Here is a 21056-nt window from a genome sequence, read left to right as displayed (position 1 = left end):
GGGCAGGGCTGCCGGGCGGGGGGCGCTCCCGGGGCCCCGAGCAGCCAGGCCGGGCGGGAGGGCCGCGGCGGAGCCCACCTTCGACGGCGCAGCCCGGGGCCGGCGCAGACCCCGCCGGGCGCCGCCCAGGCCGGGCCGTCCGACTGCGGGGAAGGGGCATCGCCGCGGAGGGAGCGCCCCGCGCCCCCCCGGCCGCAGAGGGAGCGGGGCAGGCTCCCTGCCCGGGGCGCCGCGGCTCTCCCCGCCCGGCCGAGGCCTCCGCGGCGCGGCCCGCACTCACCGGCGGTGGGGGCTCCTCATCCTCCGCGCGGGGACGGCAGGCCAAGGGGGAGGGGGCCCGCTCCCCGCCGCGCTCCGCGGGCCGTTCCCGGGGCCCCGACGGCTCCGCTGAGACGGGGGCGAAGGCGGGTGCGTGTCGGGCGGGGAGGGCGGGCCGGCGGGCGCGGGCTCGGCGCAGGCTCCGTGTCCCGGCAGGCGCTCCCGGCGCGTCCCTGCGGGGCGGGGCGGGAACGAGCCGGATTCCAATCACTGCAGCCGGGCGCGCGCGCGGCGGGGGCCCGCGGGGAGGCGGGAGCGCGCCCGCCGCCCCCGCCCGTCCATCAGCACGTGCCGTGGGCGGGAGCGCCGGCGGGGTCCCGGCTGGGAAAGTTGGCCGGGAGGAACCGGCCGGGCCCGCTTCTCCTCCCCGGGAGCCCCTCCGCGGCCTGGGCCGGCTTGGCGCTGGACGCCCGGGCCCCGGCGTTATCCTGCCCCGCCGGCCCAGCAGCGCTTTCCCCGTGAGGAAGCTCCTCTAGGAAAGGGCGGGAAGGTGTGAGGGGAAAAGTTGCCGAGCCGGTGTCGTGGAAGCACTTCTGGCCTCGAAGAGGGTCGAGACACGAGAAGAGCGGCTGGGTTTGGCTGCGGGGCCGGAGGCTCCGTCCCTGTGCTGGTGGGGCTGGTGCCGCGGGACTCCCGGGGGAGGCGGGTGCAGATCGCCGCAGCGCCTTTGGTAGGAGCTCGGGGCTGCCTGTGGGCTGCGGAGGGCACCGAGCAGTCAGCGCTGGCAGCGGCCTGGGAAAAAGGACGGACTCCATGGGCCTTTCGGCTTCGTGGAAGAATAGTTCTGAGAAGGCTGACGTTGCAATGCCGCGGGAGGGATAGAGTTCCATTGCAAAGGACAGCATTGTTTGCTTTTTCCATTTCCTGTATCTAAATAAATATGCCCAGTTACTTAGACTGGAATACATTTTAACTTCTGCAATGAGTTGCTCTGCTTGCTGATAAGGATGCTGAAGGCCATGATTTGCATTGTATTTCAAAGCTTCTTATCATTAGGACAAATTGGAAAAGTAATAATTTGTCTGTCTGTCTTCAGGTGAGGTGTCCCAGCAGCAGTGCAGAAGGAGCTTCAGTGACGGTGCTATGTGCCATGGAGGTGGCACAGCTCCCACCTGGGCTGCTGTTTTTAATCCTTCACTCGACAGTGTGACAGCAGTTCTGCTGCTGATGTCCTCTTGCCCTTCGCCTGTCCTGCCACTTAGTTACTCTGCATCAAGAACTTTGCACACAAAGCCAGCTACAGGGGAAATGAAGATCACATGGATTGTACAGACCTACTCAGTTTCCCTTTGCTGCACACCAAAACACTCTCTAGGCCTTCGGGACACACCAGTAATTGCTGGTGGGGAGATGGCTGCCCAGATAAACTGAGCATAGAGAAGAACCAGTTGGGAAGCAATCTGGTTTATTGGTGCCAAATAGCCACATGTGCATATATTGTGGGAAACATGGGCTTGCTTATTTTGTTGACCTCTCCACAGTATAGCTCCATTTTTGCATGCTAATATCAGATAGGACTTGTAAATGTTGTGTACTGCACTCCAGAGTTGTCACCTCTGTAAGATGAGAGCACGGGCTTTGCATTCTGGCTCACGTGCGTTTCACCCACAGATTGTTAGATGAGCACTTCGCTTCTGTATTATCCTACACAGAAAAACAAAAGAGGAAGTATAACTTCAAACCTGTCACCTTCACAGACTCCTTTAAAATGTAGGCAGGTAAATACACACCTAATAATTGTATGTGGCCAGATACTGTGGTGATAGGCATTTGCAAATGCAGGTCTTGTCTTATTAGACTTTTAGAAAATTTTTTCCGATCACCATCATCCAGAAAAATCTGTCAGTGTCCAAAACAAAGCCAGCCTACAAGAAAGACAAAATCACAGTTTCCATGCCAAGCAATACAGAACTCCTGTGCTTATGTTTATAATTTCAAAGGAAAATATGAGTCTGCTGTTCTTCCACTCTGTGTACTATGAAATTATAGCAGAATAGACACTCAATATGGAAGAAGAATGCAACATGTGTGTGTGCTCCCAAGCAGAACCGAAGCTGTTAGTGCTAGCATCTCTTCAGTAATAATGTGTGCAAATACAGCCCAGACCTCGTCAGATGTTAGATACTGATTCCAACCCAGGATGCATGAATTTAGCAACAGGCACTAGCCTTGAAATGGATTTAACCCTTTTTGTGAAATGGATCGACTTTTTTCATCCAGTTCCTGGTGTGTAAATTTGCACATTGAAGAAATTGCTGTCTCAACCAGTACTTTTCAAGGCACTTGGGCATTGAAGATACCCACAAGTCCCTGTCAGGTCAGGAACAGTGTTGCTGAGGATATGCTTTAGTATTGTATTGCTATGGCAATTTAAGTTTTGTATTGCTATGGCAAGTAATGCCCATCTCTACATTATTGAGAACTATTAGCTCCTTGTCTTAATCACAAAATAAAGTCGGCAAAAATAAACTACATTATGTAATATTAGGACTGCAGGTGACCAAACTGCATCTTAATCTAAAATGATGAATCATAATGACCTTTTGGAAGTATTTAGATTGTGATGGACATCTGATGAAATATCACATAGAAAATACTGGTGTCTTTCAAAACAGTGCAGTACTTAGGTTTCAAATATCTCTACCAGAATAGGTAGAGAGACCTTTTTAAACCAGAAAGTGAACACTTTAGATGATGGGCTCTCAGAAAGACACAGGGCTCCAGCAAGCTAGTTAGCAGCAGCAATCTTACTTGGTGAGGATTTTAGGAATTTGCAAAAACTCAGACACCAGGTTTAGTAACACTAAGCATTTATTTTGTTAATTGAGCCATACTCAAAAAACCAAAGTCTGAAAATCTGAAAATAAACATAAATTTATTTGACATTTGGCCAAGATGACATGTGGAAGTCTAACATGAGATATAGAAGAAAAAAAAAAAAAAAGGATAGTCTTCCAGCTGCTTTCATTGTTATTTCCTCTCCAGGAATTTCTTATTAGTTCTTGGAATCACTAGGGAACTACAAACTTGAATATCAAAAGAACAAAGAGGTATATATAGGGAGAAGGTCAGTCATGTGATAGGACTTGATCTTTGTAGATCCTTCTTCCCTTCAGTCTCTGGAATTCAGATGTCTTAAATCTGTGGTCCAAATATATTTTTGAGGACTGTTTGCAATTAGATGAGTATTTCTCTGTTACTGCTACAAAAATAAATATTCCATGTTACATATTAAAAGACTATTACCCTTCAGCCAGGGACACAGTTATTTCACTTAATATGACATGAATTTGGCTTTGTCTGTTTTTCAGAACTATTTTACTTGAAAGCATATTCTTTTGATTATAAATTTATTCAGCTGTTTGTTACTTACAAAAGTCGTGGATTTTATTATGTTTTTTAAATGTAAGCAAAAACAATTCAATAAGGCAGAGTCAAATCTGTGAAGAAATGTGTTCATAAAATTTTTGCTAGTGGATCACTGGTAGTGAAGAGGCAAGCCATGTCCAGCCTAGAGTCCAACCAGTCTGGTGTGGAAACTGAGTCTGGGGCAGCACTGGAGAGCACTGTGGCAATAATCCAAGGAATAACAGCTCAATGAGCAGAGCATGGGCACAAGGAAACAAATGTTCCCACAGCTCAAGCACTTGGTGTGATTTGGGCTTACTTGGGCTTCTACAGGGGATTCTTCCTCAGCCTTGAGCAGGTGGCCATGGAGGAAGGAGGACACAATGGCTGTGCCTGTCCCCAGCAGCTGCAGGGTGGGAGCTGATTCCTCACTGAACTGATGCCCCTGCTGTGGCAAAGGGCTGCAGTAATGGGAGCACATTGCCCTGGGAGACATCTTCCCAGTCAAGAACCAGATTTCCCACTGCTTTTTCTGTTTTTTCTGCCTGTGCCTAGTTGAGCTGTATGATTTTGTTTTTATGGATTCACATTTACAAAACCCTTGTTGCAGTCTTCTCACCAGGTCGTAATAAGCCCTGAGATAACTCTCCTTTTAAATAAAAATTACTTTGTTTTTCTTAAAGCCAGAGCATTAAAAGTCTTATCACAGAAAAAGAAAATATTTGTAGGCTCAGCAGACGTTTCACCAGGGTGCCTCACTCACATCAGTTTGTTTGGAGAATTAGTAATGTTTTCCTTAGATGCATGCACATAAAATCCCAAAAGTCTTCAGTTGCTCAGAGAACATTAAGTATTTCAACTGTAGTGCTGATTTTAAAATTTATGTTCTAATTATCAGTCAGCGGTGCCAAATGATCTACAAGGAAGTTTGAATTATACTGAGAGAAGCTGAATGTTTGTGTTCCTACACCTTTTGTGACAAGAGGTGTTTGTTTCTTTTACAAGTTGGAATAATCCTTAGATCCAAACTCACACTGTATTAACAGTTCCTCTGTTAAGCCTGATGCTCAAGCTTTGTCCTGAAACTGCAGCAATGCTGAAAGCAGAAATGTTTTTAAAACCTGCTGTTACACAAGGCAAATTCTTATCAATACAGAAAATTTCTGTCTTGGTGCGTGTAACAGCTTTATCCTCAGGGGGCATGGATTCAAGTGGAAGTGTTTCTGGCAGCTGTAGGAGGGGGTACTGTAGAGATTTACAAAGATGGACATTTATGAGACTGAAAATTCTCTGTTCTTCCAGGCTTTTTAAAATGAAACAGATCTGATCCTATACAAAAGAAATTAACTAAGTTCATATTTTTCTTATTTTTTCTCAGTTCAAACATGTCTTTAAACATGGATAAATTGCTGTTAAATAAAAGCAAATGCAGCAAAATAGTCTCATTCACTTATTTTTAATATTCTAGTGAAACTAATATGGGACTACAAAATAATAGAAGGATAGCCTTGTATTTCAGCTAAAATGTCTGAAAATAGATAATGAAGTTAAAGGCATAGCAATGAAGCTTTTCTCTCTCAGTCTGAAAGGTGCTTGAATATTAACTGAAACTGGAACTTGAACAAGTAAAACTCATACAGCTAAAAGCTAATCCCAAAAAATAGTCTATATCTCCCTTTGCTTCCAATGAAAAATTGGCCAGTGTCTGCAAATCTCCTCATTTGGCAGCCACACCTATTACAGTTTAAACTCTCACTGGCATCAGCAAAAAATTACCTGATTAGGGATGCAGGATTGGATCTAAGATAATAACATATTAAAAATCCACTATGGATTCAAAAGCTACTAATGGAAATTAAATCCCTGAGAATATAAAACATTCCGAGCTGTCGAACAGTTTCCATTGTACATACTCAGAATGCTCAACAATAGCAGCTATTGCATGTGTGACCATCAGGAAACACAGCTGTGCTTCTTTGTGTTACAATTAATTACTTCCGTTGTATATAAAATTGAAAGTATTGGTACTCTGGGGCGGAAAAAGGATATCCTGATACACTGCTCCTATTTCCTTACCGAGCCTATTACTGAATGTTTCACCATTAATTCACTTACAATGAATTACCCTGCACAGAATAAAGGAAGGGTAGATTGGGTGGTTAATTGTTATGCTAAAAGCTGCTTTTTCTTTGGATTTTCACTCTCCTACATTTTTATCTCATTTTACTACTTTTGCATATGCCCTCTTTGATAGGAATTGTTCACTTTTAATTAGTTGCACGTTATAATAAAGGTCTAAAATAAACATTTACTTCATATTTTCTTTATCTTTTTACTTAAAGATTGTTCTATTAATATTTCTTAAGTTACAAGATTAGAGGAAGCACAATCTTTCTCTCTGTCCTTTAAAAAAATGAACAAAATCATCTCAACTGAAGTATTTGTGGCCAGGTTCTCTGAAGCTGGCACACAGAGATGTAATTTATACCTTTCTGTGCCAGTGAATATTCCTAAGCTGGAGGGAAATGAGGATTGTTACCCAGAGTTAGGGAGGAGTAGCAACAACCCTCTGTTATGCGTTCTTTTTTTTTTTTTTTCTTGAGAATTGCATAAGAACAAAAACTGTTTGAGGTTGTACTAAATAGGCAAATATGGACCCTAAGGAAATACACTACCCCCAAACTTTAATATCTACTTTTTAATAACACTGACTCTTTCTTTTTAGAGACCTTCTAAACAGAGAGCAGCTTCTGTGACTCCTTAGGAAGTCAATGAAGTCTCCAGCAAAAACCAGCCCTGTAAGTCTATAAAAGGTGGATAATGTGTTCTGTGTTTGTCTCCAAGGACTTAATTTCTTAGGATGTGTCTCCTACCTAGAAGTCTCAGTCCGTCACCTTTCACCACCAGCCTGTTTCCAATCTGTTCTAGGATGGCTAACATAAAGCTGAGTAAGTTACACATGGAAAACATGGAGTCCTTCAATGCGAGAATAAGTAAATTTTGCCAAATGATCTGAAACCTTTGCAAGTTTGAATTCAGGCTGGTGTCATGATGCAGTAACAGGAGAATAGCAGCTCAGAAGAGCTCACATTCCAGAAACTGCTTTACATAATAAGAATTGCAGAAAATCACCATCCACAAACCAGCCCTGTTGTCCTTTTGCTGCAGCAGCTGGCACTGGGAATACAATCTCAAAGGCAAACTGTGCTCTGCCATTATTTTATAACCACACAGTTCAGATTCGGGTATGCTCTGAGACCACAGCTAGAGCCAGGATCCCTGGCTAGCAGTTTGGGTTTCTTGCAAGGACTTTCTGGCCAGAAGTAGATGCTGCTGTGTAGTGTACATGCAATAAAGCAGAAACTTTCAATTAGTGTCATCTATGTTGTGCATCCACAATAAATCTCAGGAAGTCTGGTATTTGCAGGATGCAGTGGGCTGAATGTACTCACATGAGCAGCAGAGCCCACTCTGTCACCTTTTACCCCACAGCTTACAGGCCTGTGAAAGGAACAGAAACTCTGCACATGCATTAATCACAGGGAAATTTAAAACATCCTTGGAATCAGTACAGGGAAAATTTTGCAGGAAGAAAATCTGTCAAGGAATGTGCAGGGGACAGCTGAAGAATATTTTGTTGTGAAAGAACAATACCTGGTCTTTGTTTATAATACACAAATAAAAATTTTATTCCTGAAATCCTATTTTTTATATGAAGCCAGATTTTTGGAAAGTGTGGCCTTTTTTCTGCTCCCACATCTCCAGTGCTATCAAAATTGTGGAGTTGTTACTTCATAAAGCAAAAATACCTAACAGATAACAAAACCCAGGTCTCAAGGTGCACTCAGATTTGTGTATTATTCTTTAGCTATATATAGTAAATGGACTAGATGACAACAATTTAGGCTCAGATAGTGCAGGTATGAAACATATGCACTTAAAGGAAATCAGAATCTCAGTTCTGAGTGTTTTAATCCACATATATGTCCCATACATGCAGGAATACATATAGGAATGCTTACATTAGTCAACATGAAGATTTCTTTAAATGAAACTAAACATCGATCCCAGCATTATTTTCCTGCCTACATATGATTAGATCTTAAAAGAATTTAAACACTGTAAATCATTCTTTTGTTTTGAAATGAAATCTTTAATTAAGGCTATAGATATTTATTAAAGCTCCTAAAAATCCAAAACATCCTCTTTAATACACCATGAGAATAAAACAATCTAGAACAGCAAGTTTTCTGGCCTTAGTATAGCAAGCAGCATTCATTCCACAAGCACTGGAACAATCATCACTTTCACTCAATTCAAGGTTGTCTTTGTATCTTCTAATTAAAAGAAAAATAAATCTCAACTCTTTCAGTAACACTATGCAGAACCAGAAGAATGTCCATAACATCTTTGTCATAAATGAAAAGAATCCCATTTCTAAAGTAGTAAGATTAGAAAATACTTTTGTAGTAGAGGCAGATTTATCAATGATACTTTATGCATACTAATTTATTATTCCCTAACAATTATAATCTGGAAACTTTTAAAGAAAAAAAATGGTTTTTTTTCAAAAGTTTATCTTTGTTAAAAAAAAATCCTTCCTGTCTTTATTACAGAGAAAATTCTTGTGACTCAGCCTGACAGTCCTTATTAGTACAACACACATTTGTTACTGTTTTCTTTTGATGTAATCTTCCTAAGAGGAGGAACAAATGTATTTTAACAGCTATCCAAGGGCGTATTTCATAGGCACACAGCACAGAACTTATGCCTGAATATAGTCTGAATCTCATCCATAACTCTGATTTGCCTGGGAGAACAAAGCATTTCATTGTGTATTCAAGAATGGTTTCAGCAATCTTATTCACACATTCCTTCCTTCCTTAATCAACAGAAACTGTTTGAATTCAAGATGCATGATTGGGGTGGGAGGGGCAAGCAATGCCAAAGCCTATACTTTTGAAATCTCCATTTTCTTCAGAGCAATAATCTCTCTTTAAGAATCTCTGTTAATAATCCCTTAATGCAACATTTGCCACACATTTTGCACCATGTCCTTTCCTAATGAACTTTGCTCTATTCCCTTTTTCCACCCTGTCAGCTGGCATGGTGCTCTGCTTATGCCTCTATTGCTTCCAGTTCCAACAACTGAACTCTCCAGGGATCACAGTGCACTGTTTAGGAAGCACTGTCTTGTGCAAAGGTTAAGTGTCAGAAAGACAATCTGAAAAACAGCAATTTTGATCTGAGATACAGCATACATTCTGGGCCTTCTTTTCAATTGCATTTCTTATGCACATTGTAAACAGAAATTGGGGCTGGGAAATAAAATCAAAAATGCACCAAGTTGTGATTCCTGATGCTGTACTTGGTAATTGCATCTAAATCTAAGTCTGTTCATTTATCATCTAACTTCTTAATTATGTTTAATATACTTATTTGTACTTCTAAAATGCCTACATTTCTGAGGGGTGTGCAACAGGAATGCACAAAATGGCTGTTTTTGTAAAACACAGTTATATGAAGTCATCCTTTCCTTTGTACCTATTTCGTGACACTAGATCTCAATAAGGGTGTTTAAAACATTTTGTGTATTTTAAGTAACTTTTGCTAAGAAATAGTAGAACACCTACCTGAACATATGCAGTCAAACTTTGTTTGCAGATGCATCAACGTAACTGAAGAGAGAATTTACCCACTCCTTACAAAGTTACTATAAACAGTATTTGTTGACACAACAAGGTCTGGGACTATACAGGCCTTGCTGAGTTACAACATGTACTGTTAGCAGACTGCATCTTTTAAGCATACTAATATTTGTTTAAAACAGCATTATTTGGTCAATAAGATAGTCAAGATTGATATACAATAAAGGTGAAACCAATGCTTTTAATTTTTATTTTCAGGTCTGAAGAAGAGAGTACAAGCTTGTGTATACTTTCTTACTGATATTACATGGCTGAAAGCTGTCAGCTGTTCACATGGCATATTAATAAATATACCCAAATCACAAAGCTTTAAATGTTTTTGCACATTGCTATTATTACTAGATTGTTTTATTCATGTTGGCACAGATAATCCATGCAAGGTAATTACTCACATCTCATAAACCACCAGACATTCAGTTCTGAAATAACTAGAAACTTAGGAAAAAATATCTATCCAAAAGCAAGGGCACTTGTGGCATAAAGTCAACATGTCAAAATATTATAAAAACTAGACTTCTAATATATGATCACTGCAGGCAATAAATCACTCAGTTTCAAATTCTGATGTTTATAAACAAATTAATATCCACTACCTGGAGAGGAGTATTGCAAAAACCATTAGTGTGCCCAGCATTAGACACTAATGAATGTGTTCAGTGCTGTAGACATTCACATTATTAAACATAAATACAAGTAATCTTCAGCAAAACATTTCACACAAAGTACTGACCATTGAAGGACCAATGGAAAAATATTTTTCCTTGTTTTGAATTGATTTTATAATTGAGAATTGTGTAACTTGTGAATCCAATATAGTGAAAATTAATGAAAAAAAAGTCCTAAGACTTTTTTTTTGTCCAGATAATAAAAGTAACCTTATTTGGAAACACTTAATTTTGCCCTGTTCTGCAAAAAGAACACCAAAAGAGAGAAAAGCATTAAAAAAAGCTTTTGAATCCATTGATGGAAAAGTTATTGAACAATTTTTAGTTAGACAAAAGACTGATCTTTTCAATTGATCATTCAGAGGTACAGTATCTTTGTTTTATTGTGTAAAACCTCACATTAATTAGAATGAAGAGAAGTATTCAGAAGAACTTAGGACTTATCTCAGGCATCTCTTACAAGACATAAAACACTATCAAGTACACATTATTCATCTTGCATATTTTTGTACAACATTATTTTCCGTGATAGTTAAAAGGTCATATTTTGAATTTCAGAGATATATATTATTATATAAATAAGCATTTTACCATCTCCATATCACAAAGGTGATGCAGCAGAGGAGTATCAGCAGTTATGTGGTATTCTACCTCTGTGAAAGTCAAAATGCTACATTACTATTCACAAATTTCTGGTTCAGATAATGTGCAAAAATTATATCTTAATATAGATATCAAGGGCGGGTATGTGGATTCCCTATTTTTGGACCACATTATGAAGCAGCACAAGTCATAACAGGAAATTTTTATTACATGATAATCCTCAGGGTATCTCTGTTCTTCATTCAGAGATATTGCTGTACCTCATACAGTGATATGTAAACTAGCTTTAATTTCACTTTTTCAGACACCAGCTGGAGTCAGGGCATGTGCTACAGTGCAGGTTCTCTGCCCAAGGAATTTTTCAGGACTTTCTCAAGCCAGTACAGCTCCCACTGAAGTCTGTGCTGCTGCACTTCACTGCTGCCACCCTGCAAGCCAGCTCAGCTCTGCTCACGTACACTGCATTCCCTTTCCTGCAGTCCAGACTTCAGATTTACCAGATTGGATCCTTGCTCACCCCTCTGTATGTATCCAAACCATCTCTCTGGGTTATTGGGAGTTTCTTGTACCCTAATTTCTTACTTGAAGCCCTCATCCTGACTGTAGTGATCCTGGTACCCCCTACCCAGCCTCCCCTGCCCCACCCAACTCTCTGCCATGCCAGCGTGGTGAAAGTGCCCTTACCTGGCTATTCTTTGCTCCGAGCCCGGCCCCAGGAAGGGCTCCCCATCTCCTCAGTGCCTGCAGAGCCCCTGCATTCTGACAGCCTCAGGTGCTCTCCCTGTGCCATCCCAGCCCCCCATTCCCTGCCCCGTTTCCCACAGCCCCCCAGCCAGGCTGCCTGCCAGCAGCTCTCCACACACTGCACTCCCTCAGCTGCAGCCCAACACCCCTGGCCAGATCCTAAAATGATTTATCCTCCACGGTGCCAGCCAAGAGGAAGCTTATAGGGACATTGAGGGGGAAGGTGCAGGGGAGAATGAGGCACACACATATAAACACATGCAGATCAGAGGTGAAAGACCTCATGAAATTCTCCCGAGGCATCCATCACAAGCCCTTCCCATGGAGCCCGATTCCCTGTTCTGATGTTGCAGTCAGAGATTAGTCTCAGTCAGTGGCCAACACTGACACAAATCTGCCTAAAGAGTATCTTCAAAGCAGTCTCAGCAGAGTATGCTGATGGGAATTCTCTCAAATAACAGATAATAATAAATAGTATTTTGTTGAATGGCACTGAAAAATGAAATGTAGAATTTTCTCACTGTTGTGAATATGTATTTAATGAAGTCAAATAGGAGTGGAAAAAATATTTAACTTCCACAATTATGATTAATTCCTCTGGAGAATAGTATGAGCCAGATATTTGGATTTTGTAGTCTATGGAACCATAGTCACACCAGCCCAGCACCGACTGAAAACAGAAAATTTGCTTGCTTACAGAAAAAAGACCCAAAACAAACAAACAAAAAAAAGGCTTTGCATATAATGTACTACTGTTTTAGAATAATTCATGCATACAAAAATCTGACCCTGTAGCAACTCAGATCAGATCACTGCTAAGATCAGTGAAAACTAAGATACCTACTGACTAAATACAGGTCATACATGTCAAAACTGCCACAGGCAGTTCAGGTTGTTACTTTTGTCCAAGATGCAGACTGCCTGCAGCTAACTTAACTCTTATTTTAGAACTCCAAATTTCATTTATTCCTCCCCTAAGCTTTGGATAATTTTTCATCCCTTAAAAGACACACAAATGAAATGGGCATTACCCATGGGAGGGACAAGACAGACAAGGTTATGTAATTTTTTGCTACTCAGAACACAAGGTAAAATAGGTGCAGATGACACCAGCATATGGCCCACAGAAAGCATCCTCAGCCTCAGAAGTACTTATTCAAAACTCTCAGTACTGCAAGCACACATCATAATTCTCACTTAAATGAGTTAATAAAGCTTGAACAGTGATCAGACTTTCCATCTTAACTCCACCAGACAGAACTGCTGTCTTCCATATTCAAAAATTCAAAAGTATTATCAGTACTACAAGTATTGCTTATTTGAGAAAAAGAGTTTTATCAATAACTGTCTCAAGAACTTAAAAGCTGTTCTCAAGCTATTAGGATAGATGCATGTATAGTTAGTAGAAAAGATGACTGTATGGTTATCCTAATTGTTGGAACATAGCTACTGTTTTCCAATAGCAAATACTGCTACAATTCATGATGTGCTACATTTAAAGTAAGGAAAGGAATAAAGAGTATGTGCCTGCTGCCTTACAGATTTTTGATACACATACATTTACTATAGGAAAAAAAAATGCCTTTTTCCTAATTATGTGGGATAGAGGAGGGAATTTTTGTAAGCTGTCTCCCCCCGCCTAGCTGTGCTAGATGGATGTGTTTCTTCTGTGTTCATTAGTGTGAAGGTCCAGACGTAAGTTCCTACCTCCCTCTGATATCAGTGGGAATTAGAAACCAAAACAAGATTGAATGTCTTTTTTTTTTCCACAGGAGGAAAGGAAAATGGTTTTGAATTAAAAGCTGGCCTTTCCAGTCAGCTCTATTCCATTCAATGTAAGAGCAATTTGGAGAAAGCCAGTTGTCCTTTTCCATTACGATTTGAAAGTGAATTATCTACTGTGCACATAGAAGCCAAGTGCACTAGCAAGGTTGACCCAACCATTTTATTTTCAAATTGTTATGGATTGTCACCTAGGCTTCCCAGCAACATATGGATTCAAGGCAGACTTATTATTTGGAAAGAATCTAAAATATCTGATGCTATGAGGTAGCACCACAACATAATGGAACAGCACTCACTTTTCCTAGAGGAAGCCCTAATCTATTTATTTCCCTTTGAAAGCTACGGCCTTTGGTTCTACAGATGACTGTACATATGGCACTTACTCACTGTGAAAGAAATGACTTAATACAGAAGTATTTTTCCAGTTCTTTTTAAACACCAGTGTGTGGACTAAGCAGTAAAACTCTGTGGGTAGTTAACTTGAAACTGTATTTGCACATTACTTTTTATAATAGGGTTTTTAGTTAATTTCAATATTTCCCCCAACTGTTGCTATAATAATGGACTAGTTCATGAGTTCAATTGGTTTTGACTGCTCATTCAGTAGGGTTTGTACGAGCTTTGCAAAAAGCATGTTCTGCATTTGTGAAAGAGGATAAAGTTAAACTTGAGAAGTACCAACGTCTAGCTTTTACCGAGAGAAGCGCTAGCCATGGTTATCAACGTTACGATTGCCCTGTTAGTCATCTGTTTTACCCCAGCATTACTGACTACCAACTCTTCTTTTAAACATTGATGGCATGGGCATGCTTCTTGCATAGTGGCTTGTCCTTCTTGGAGTAGAATGGCTGACCTTCCAAATTCACATGGCATACCTAGAATTAATAATAAATGCAATCAGGAATAATTAAGGAAAAAGAAAAGGGAGAAAAGATGTGACTATCAGTTTCAGTGTATTGCTCTTCTGCCCATGCATTTCTTTGGTAGTCTTTAGGAGTCATGTATTGATTTGCTATTGATTTAATCCACTGAAAAAAATCAAGTTAGGTCCTCAAAAAGACCCCCACTGTGAGAATTGCATATTAACAACATTTTCTACAGAAAACAGGGCAGCTAAGGCAAATGAATGAGCAAAAAAGAACATGAAATATTCAGAGAAAGTGTATTTATAAGTAATCAATATTTATAAGTGATTAAGAGCTGTTATCTTGTGAAGGAAACTTGCTTAGTGTTTCTTTCTATGTCAGAATTTCCAAAAGATTTCAGTTTTCACAAAACACTTTTTTGCAAAGCTAATTTAGCTTCAGATATTTATAAATATTTCTACACTTTCAACTAGTCTACCTAAATTTTGGACTTAAACAAACATCAGAAATTGTCAGTGTCAGTTTGGTGTGGCTAACATACTATTTCTAGCTAATTAGCGATTCTAGATATTATTACTTTAGGAATAATACGTTACAGAGCTGCTCAGTGGTATTAGAACCAGATGAAAGTACTGTTTATCATATGGATTTTTCTGCTTTGTGTGCTGTGTGGGAATATGGCCACACTCCAGAGCTATGTGCACACCACAGATTGATGAGTTTGACCATTCTATGCTAATTACTATTCATGCTCTCTAAACAGACTTCTTTTTGCAAGATTCAACAAGTATTCAGCATGGAAATACAAACTTCACTGCTTTGTAAGTAAGATTATGGTTATAGTGTTCAGCATGGTGTTAATTTATTTTCAGTCTTGCTCTATCTTTATTTGGCAAACACTGGAAAGAATAACAGCAATAGTGGTTTGTACTGCTGTATGTACTATCTAAAACTGGATGTTTTATTAGAAAACACTTATGATGATCAAATTCCATAATTCTAGTAAAAGTTATGGAGGAGAAGAAAAATTACTCCCATCCTTCTACAAATAAAAGTAAAAAATGAAATTTCATCCCTCTGCATCCTTAAGCACATGTTAGTTATTACTGCTTTCAGGTTTTCTGATGTTACTACACAATTTAGGAGTATAAAGGAATGAGATAGTATTTGATGTAGAACCTACAGCACAAATGAAGCAGGTGTCATGCCAAGTGTGTCCAAGAGCTTCAATGAATTTATCTCCAGCTTCAACAGGATAATCACAGCCATGACATTTTGTGCTGAACAAAGCAATATAATCTGAAATAAAACAAAAAGCAAACTTAGAACAAACTCTTAACATAATCGTATTAAGTCCAAAAGAAATAGAATGTTTCCAGACAATGAATGTTTTTATTGTTTTTGCTCAGTTTCTTACTACATTTACTGAAACACTTCTACTGAAATATGCTTCTTTTCTTTCATTATTTAAATACAAACTCAGTCCAGAACCCTCCATTAGTATGACATTTATCATCACAAATGTAGAAGACATACAAAAAAATCCATGGAATTTGAAGTTGTGTTTCTCACACTTTGAAATTAGCTTTAATATACGTGGAATCAATCCATAGGACAAATATGGTTGTACAGAAGAGTCTAATGACAAGGGAATGTTACAAGTTTCCATGCCTATATTAATGTGTTTTTTGCATAAAAAGAGAACACTATGGAAACGCCATATTGGCTGATTAATACATCTTTATTTTATCAGGTGTGATTTGGAAAGGTTTGACATTGAAAAATAATAGTGGAAATTCCGAAGGTATATGGAATCCATGAGAGTTATTTGATGTTCCAACAAAACCTCACATTTTAAAGGGTAGGTACCCCGTCAGTCATGCTGTATGGATTCTTTTTCTTCACTAACTGCTACTCTGACTTGTAAAATTTGAATTGCATAGCCATAAGAAAGGAATCTCCAGAGAGAAGTAGGCCAGTTGCTCACTGAATGCACAAGGGGAATACAGAGGGAACATCACTTAAACCTTAACCTCCTTCCTGACTATGCCAGGCAACTCATTTGCATGGCAAGTATCATTTTGGGAAAACATGGCCCTTTCCTTTCTTAGCTGGCAAGAAGCAGTTTCTTTGTTGCAGCAGCCAGGAAACAAAATCTGCACCACCATGTGCTGCACATCTGTGCAGACCTATCTCTTCATAAGTGTTGGTTGAACAATTCTAGGTTGAGGTAACAGCATCAGAGGTCACAGCTCCAGCAACTCAGAGGGATTGTGGGAACTCTAGAAGACTAATTTTTAATTTCTGGTGAGCAGAATCTACCAAGAAGGGGAGTGGAACAGGGGAAGGAAAATGTGTAGGGAAGGAAGTGCAAAGTATGATAATACATAAGGGAGAGAAATGAGAGCAGGCATTGTGGACAGTGAGGCAAAGACCAGTGCTCTGCCATTTTCTCATATAACTGCAGTAAAATACAGAGACACAAACACTCGTTCATGTGGAGAGGGGAAACAAAATCCATGCTGGATGGGGAACTGATATTATTTTGTTCACCAGGTGCTTTATTCTTATGTTGCTTCCATGAACACGAAGCACACAATTACTGTGCAGAACTGTAATACCTTTCTCACAGTAAGGCTCCCCGTCCTCCATGTGGAACAGGCTATTCCCAAATGGCTTCTTACAAGCAGCACAGACAAAGCAACTTGTGTGCCAAGTCTGTCTTAGGGCATGCATCACTTCCTGTAAAACAAACAAACAAACAAACAAAAATCTCCAGCAGAATAGCCAGCCCTGCAACTTCCTCCCGGAGAACAAACACAAGGCAGAGATGCCCTAAATTCTTCCCTTCTGTATCAGCCAGTTCCTCTCCTCAAAAGAAAGAATTATGACAGAAATTGGGCTCCTTTTGGAAAGAAAGAGGAAATAGGACTGCAAGCTTTCTAAAACAATGTATTTGCCAAAGTGAAACAACATGGTTCAGCCAGCAGTTTGTATCAACATGCCCAGTCACTGTTGCAGGAGGGGTTCTGTACAAAGATTCTGATTATTTCCTCCTTTGTTTTGACATGACCAGTATGAACTCTTCAATGCAAGAGTATGATTTATTAAACAAATTTAAAAGAGTAATTTTCTAGGACCACGAATAAGTGGTGTAAGTATGATGTTACAAAATAATCTAGATTCTGTAGTAATTTCTTTATGCTTCTTCTTACAAGAACAATTCACAACCTGATCTAAAAAAAGCTAAAAAAAAAAAAAAATAGAAAAGGTTCTTTTAATTTATGTGATTAGTAAAAATGAGTCTGCATGTCTGTTCCTAAGCCACAAGTTTATCACAAAAAACCCCAACTCTGTGCAACTGATGTTCTCCTCAACTGAATACAACTAGATTTTATTGGCTTCTTACTTCTGTCCAGTATGGAGAAATCTCTATTACTGCTTCATTCTTTTACCATACAGAAGTCTTCCAAGTCCAGAGCCTGCTGTACTAGGCTCTGATGCACAGTTACCTGCTAATTTGTCAATCTTATGTGCAGCCAGGATGATGTTTGACAGTGTATCTCTGTCCAACAGCCCAGATTTCAAAGGGCCAGCTGCATAACTGCTGTAAATTAACTTTGTTAGCTTCAGTGAAACAGCATTGATCTATACCAGCTGAGAATCTAGATCCTATTTTATGTTGCTTCCAATTATACACATAGACTCTGATTCTCTTTTAAAGATTGCTTTTAATGTCCACTGATTATGAGAAAATGGATTGAAGTCCTCTTCCATGCTTTCAATCCAGTGATAGACAAAATAGTCTAATTTAGATTTGCCACATATCCCATTAGAGAATCACCATTTGAGATTCATTAACTTCTGTTACTGTTTGCAAAACAACTATTGCTGATAAATAGGTTTGGATTAATTTATGAATCTCAGTGAGGTAAGAAGCAAAAATAGCTTGAGAAATCTTATTAATATAAATAGAGGCAGCTGGCATCTTTGCTATTTTCCTGATGAAAATCCATAATGGGAAACTGATTCGTGCCAGCATTCATTAGGTAGGTTAAGTCAGCACTCTGCTATAAATTACTCCTTCTGCTGCAGTAGCAAACAAGACTTGGTTGGAGCCAGAGCTTCAGCATCTATGTCTGATGCTGCCACCCCTAATTGGCAGTTGCAGAGAAGAGCATCTGTAATGCCAACATTTAAATAGATGTCAAAAAGTGACAGCTAAGCGGTGAAAAAACAGTGGGGGAACTCCTTGCTTCTTCATCTGAGCTATACATTCACTACAACTGCATGCATAAATATACTGCTAAAATTATTGATGGCATTCCAGCCTCACCACCATCTAAGGAGGGCAAAATAAATTGTACATTTACTTGTACATTAGTCCTTTAAGACAAGAGTAGAATTTTGTTTTTCGCTTTATGGAATATTAGTTTTTGCTTTGTGGAATTCAGATCTTTGTATTTATTCTGTATTTTCTTAACTATAACAAACCAGCAGAATTTGTCAACAGCTGTGCTACTAACAGTGAGGTGCAACAAGAGCAATGGGCCTCTTCCCAACATCACTGATTTCTCTACTGAAGTTTTGACTAAATCCTATGTAAGAAACAAAAATCCAGTTCAAGTCCCTTACTATAAAAAAGAGAAAGATAAAAGTAACAAAATGTGTATCAGCAAAAAACTATCCAGAAAGTGTTACTTATTTTACACTCAGTGAGATGGTACCTGTATTACATATTCCATCTATGAGCTCAATAAGGTACAGAAATATCCAATACTTCAGATGGAAAAAAATTATTATAAAATAATATGTTTCTCATTCTGAAATAATCAACAAGCTGGAAAATAAGTCTTAAAAGGATGAAATAATAAAACACCTACATTCACTGCTTACAGTCTAAATGATTTCACTGTTTCAGGGATCCACACAGCTGCAGAAAGGGTTAACCTTGTTCTCTTACCCCCATAATCTTGGTGTGGCATCTGGCACAGGTTGGTGCGAAGAACTGTTCATAGCAGCGCTCACAGTACACACTGTTCTGCTCCTCCACAAAGCACATATCAGCCAAGGATGTCTTGCAGTAAGCACAATTGAATTCTTCTGGGTGCCAAGAGCGCCCCATGGCTACCAGGAAAGGACCTCTGCAACAAACCATAATTTATTTGTAATCTTATTTAATCTCATTTGTAATGTGAAGAAAAGGTTGAATGACCCTGATTGCAAGTCCACTTTCTCAGACACCATGTACACATGTAAGAAGCTACTTGAACCATGAAGTGCATATTAAAATAACATTCAGAAACCCGAATAGAAGTGGTCTTTTCCAAGACCATTACTCACTGTTTAAAACATTTCATTATTGTTTGGTCTCATGCACTGCATTTACAGATAACTATTGGAAAAATCAATTGTTTTCATATCTGCATAGCTATAAGTGGTCTTTGTAAGTAGATGCAAAGACAAAAGGAAAAGGCCAAAGGCAACAGAAGATAATGCTACTATTTGAAAGCATGAAATAACAGGCAAATTTCCATCTTTACACAACCACACCTCACAACAGCTCCTAAAGTCTCCTACCTTCTTTCTGTCTGACAGCACTGCGTGCAGGATGTTCTAGAAATGTCAGGCTATCAGGTGACAGCTTGCTGTTTTGTTATGTGGAAGACACATTAAATTCATTTTGGTGATTGACTCTGGTGATTGTAATTAGATATAATGATTATTACTGGAATATTTCCATTCCAGAATATATGAAGGGCAATAATCAGCAGTTCCACATCACGAAACTAGCTCCTTTTAGTGAGAAAGACTGTCATTAAACATGGATTACTTAAAGTTGGATAGCAGTGTACAGGCTAACAGTAGGCACTGGTCCAGCAGAATGCATTGGGAGAGAAGGGAGAGGCATGCTATGAATCACTGGTAATAGAGTGTAGGCATTATCTTTCTCCAGACACAAAAGCAACAATTACATTTGGCTGCTGTTCCAAAATGATGCCTTGTTCCTTTCCTCTCCATAAGCCCACCCTCTGCTCCCAGCCCCTTAACTCTCCCAAATGAAGTTGCACAAACTTCCTTCAAAGGGTTACCTTAGGACCAGAAACCTGTTTAAAATCAAGCAGGGATTTGCTGCAGCATCCAAGAGCCAAACAATTAGCATGTATAACTTTGAAAAAATGTGAACCACACAACAACAAAATGAGCTCTGGAAATGTTAAATTAATGAAGCAGACAACAGACATCCCTGCTGGGTAATTTAACAGAATCTTAGGCTCTGGAACTGTACATTAATGTACAATAACCAGTCTCCCTGATACTTTTTTTCTGCTTCATCCCTCTTCAAAAGCCCGTGACCTTACCGAATGATGCTGTTACAGTGCCCGCAGAGAGGAGTTCGGCTGCTGGCAGGAAAACGCTCCGCCCTCTGAACTGTTCCCCGGGCTAATGCAGGGGGCTGGGAAGAAGTTGAAACTGGAGACGGGTAAGCAGAAATCGTGGCAGGAGATGGCACTGGAGCACCCCTTGGTAGGATGTGCTTTGTGACAGTGGTGGTGGATTTTCCAGGTGCAAATTTCTGGGAAAAGGAGTCATCTGTTACCCAGGGAGGGCGACTCGCAGGCTCCGTGTTGGCAGGGGTGTAGGAATGAACTGGTGCTGGCGCTGTTTTAAGCATCCCAAAAGAAACCAAGAAAAATTTTAAAGTCTTTTTCTTCTACTGTCAATACAGCAACACTTACCAAAGGGTACTCCACGACACACATACAATAAAAGCTTTATTTATCGTTAATTATGGCCTGTCCCATTGTTGCTCATTTATTCTGGGCTGAAGCCAAAGGTATCAGCACAATCACTGACTTCTAATACACATGCATTACAGAAATCATTGCCTACTGGCTTTTACTGATTTTACAGAGACCATTGTGAAGATCATCTCTTCATTTTGGAATAGAATGGAAGGAATAGATATGACAATTCTGTGATAATGTCAAAGACTGCCATATATTCGGTTTAAGACA

The 21056-nt window shown here is 39.9% G+C and overlaps 2 protein-coding genes across 14 annotated transcripts in view; both read right to left on the bottom strand.

The window, feature by feature from the left end:
• The window catches only part of BMPR1A (bone morphogenetic protein receptor type 1A), a 73202-nt gene extending 72782 nt beyond the window's left edge, over positions 1-420 (bottom strand). For both annotated transcript variants that reach the window (XM_030276730.4, XM_030276729.4), the window contains exon 1: positions 281-420. The gene's annotated coding sequence lies outside the window, so the exon portion shown is untranslated. The remainder of the gene's footprint in view (positions 1-280) is intronic.
• Positions 421-9530: 9110 nt separating this feature from the next.
• Positions 9531-21056, bottom strand: part of LDB3 (LIM domain binding 3) — a 114760-nt gene continuing 103234 nt past the window's right edge. For all 12 annotated transcript variants that reach the window (XM_072931438.1, XM_072931439.1, XM_072931437.1 and 9 more), the window contains 5 exons: positions 20400-20700; positions 19001-19181; positions 16659-16779; positions 15221-15336; positions 9531-14046 (listed from right to left, as the gene is read on the bottom strand). In XM_072931438.1, the coding sequence (XP_072787539.1) occupies positions 13957-14046; positions 15221-15336; positions 16659-16779; positions 19001-19181; positions 20400-20700 (809 nt within the window). In that variant the 3' untranslated portion in view covers positions 9531-13956. The remainder of the gene's footprint in view (positions 14047-15220; positions 15337-16658; positions 16780-19000; positions 19182-20399; positions 20701-21056) is intronic.

Source organism: Taeniopygia guttata, chromosome 6, assembly GCF_048771995.1.
Source record: "Taeniopygia guttata chromosome 6, bTaeGut7.mat, whole genome shotgun sequence".
Classification (NCBI taxonomy): domain Eukaryota; kingdom Metazoa; phylum Chordata; class Aves; order Passeriformes; family Estrildidae; genus Taeniopygia; species Taeniopygia guttata.
This window is presented reverse-complemented; position numbering and strand designations above follow the sequence as displayed.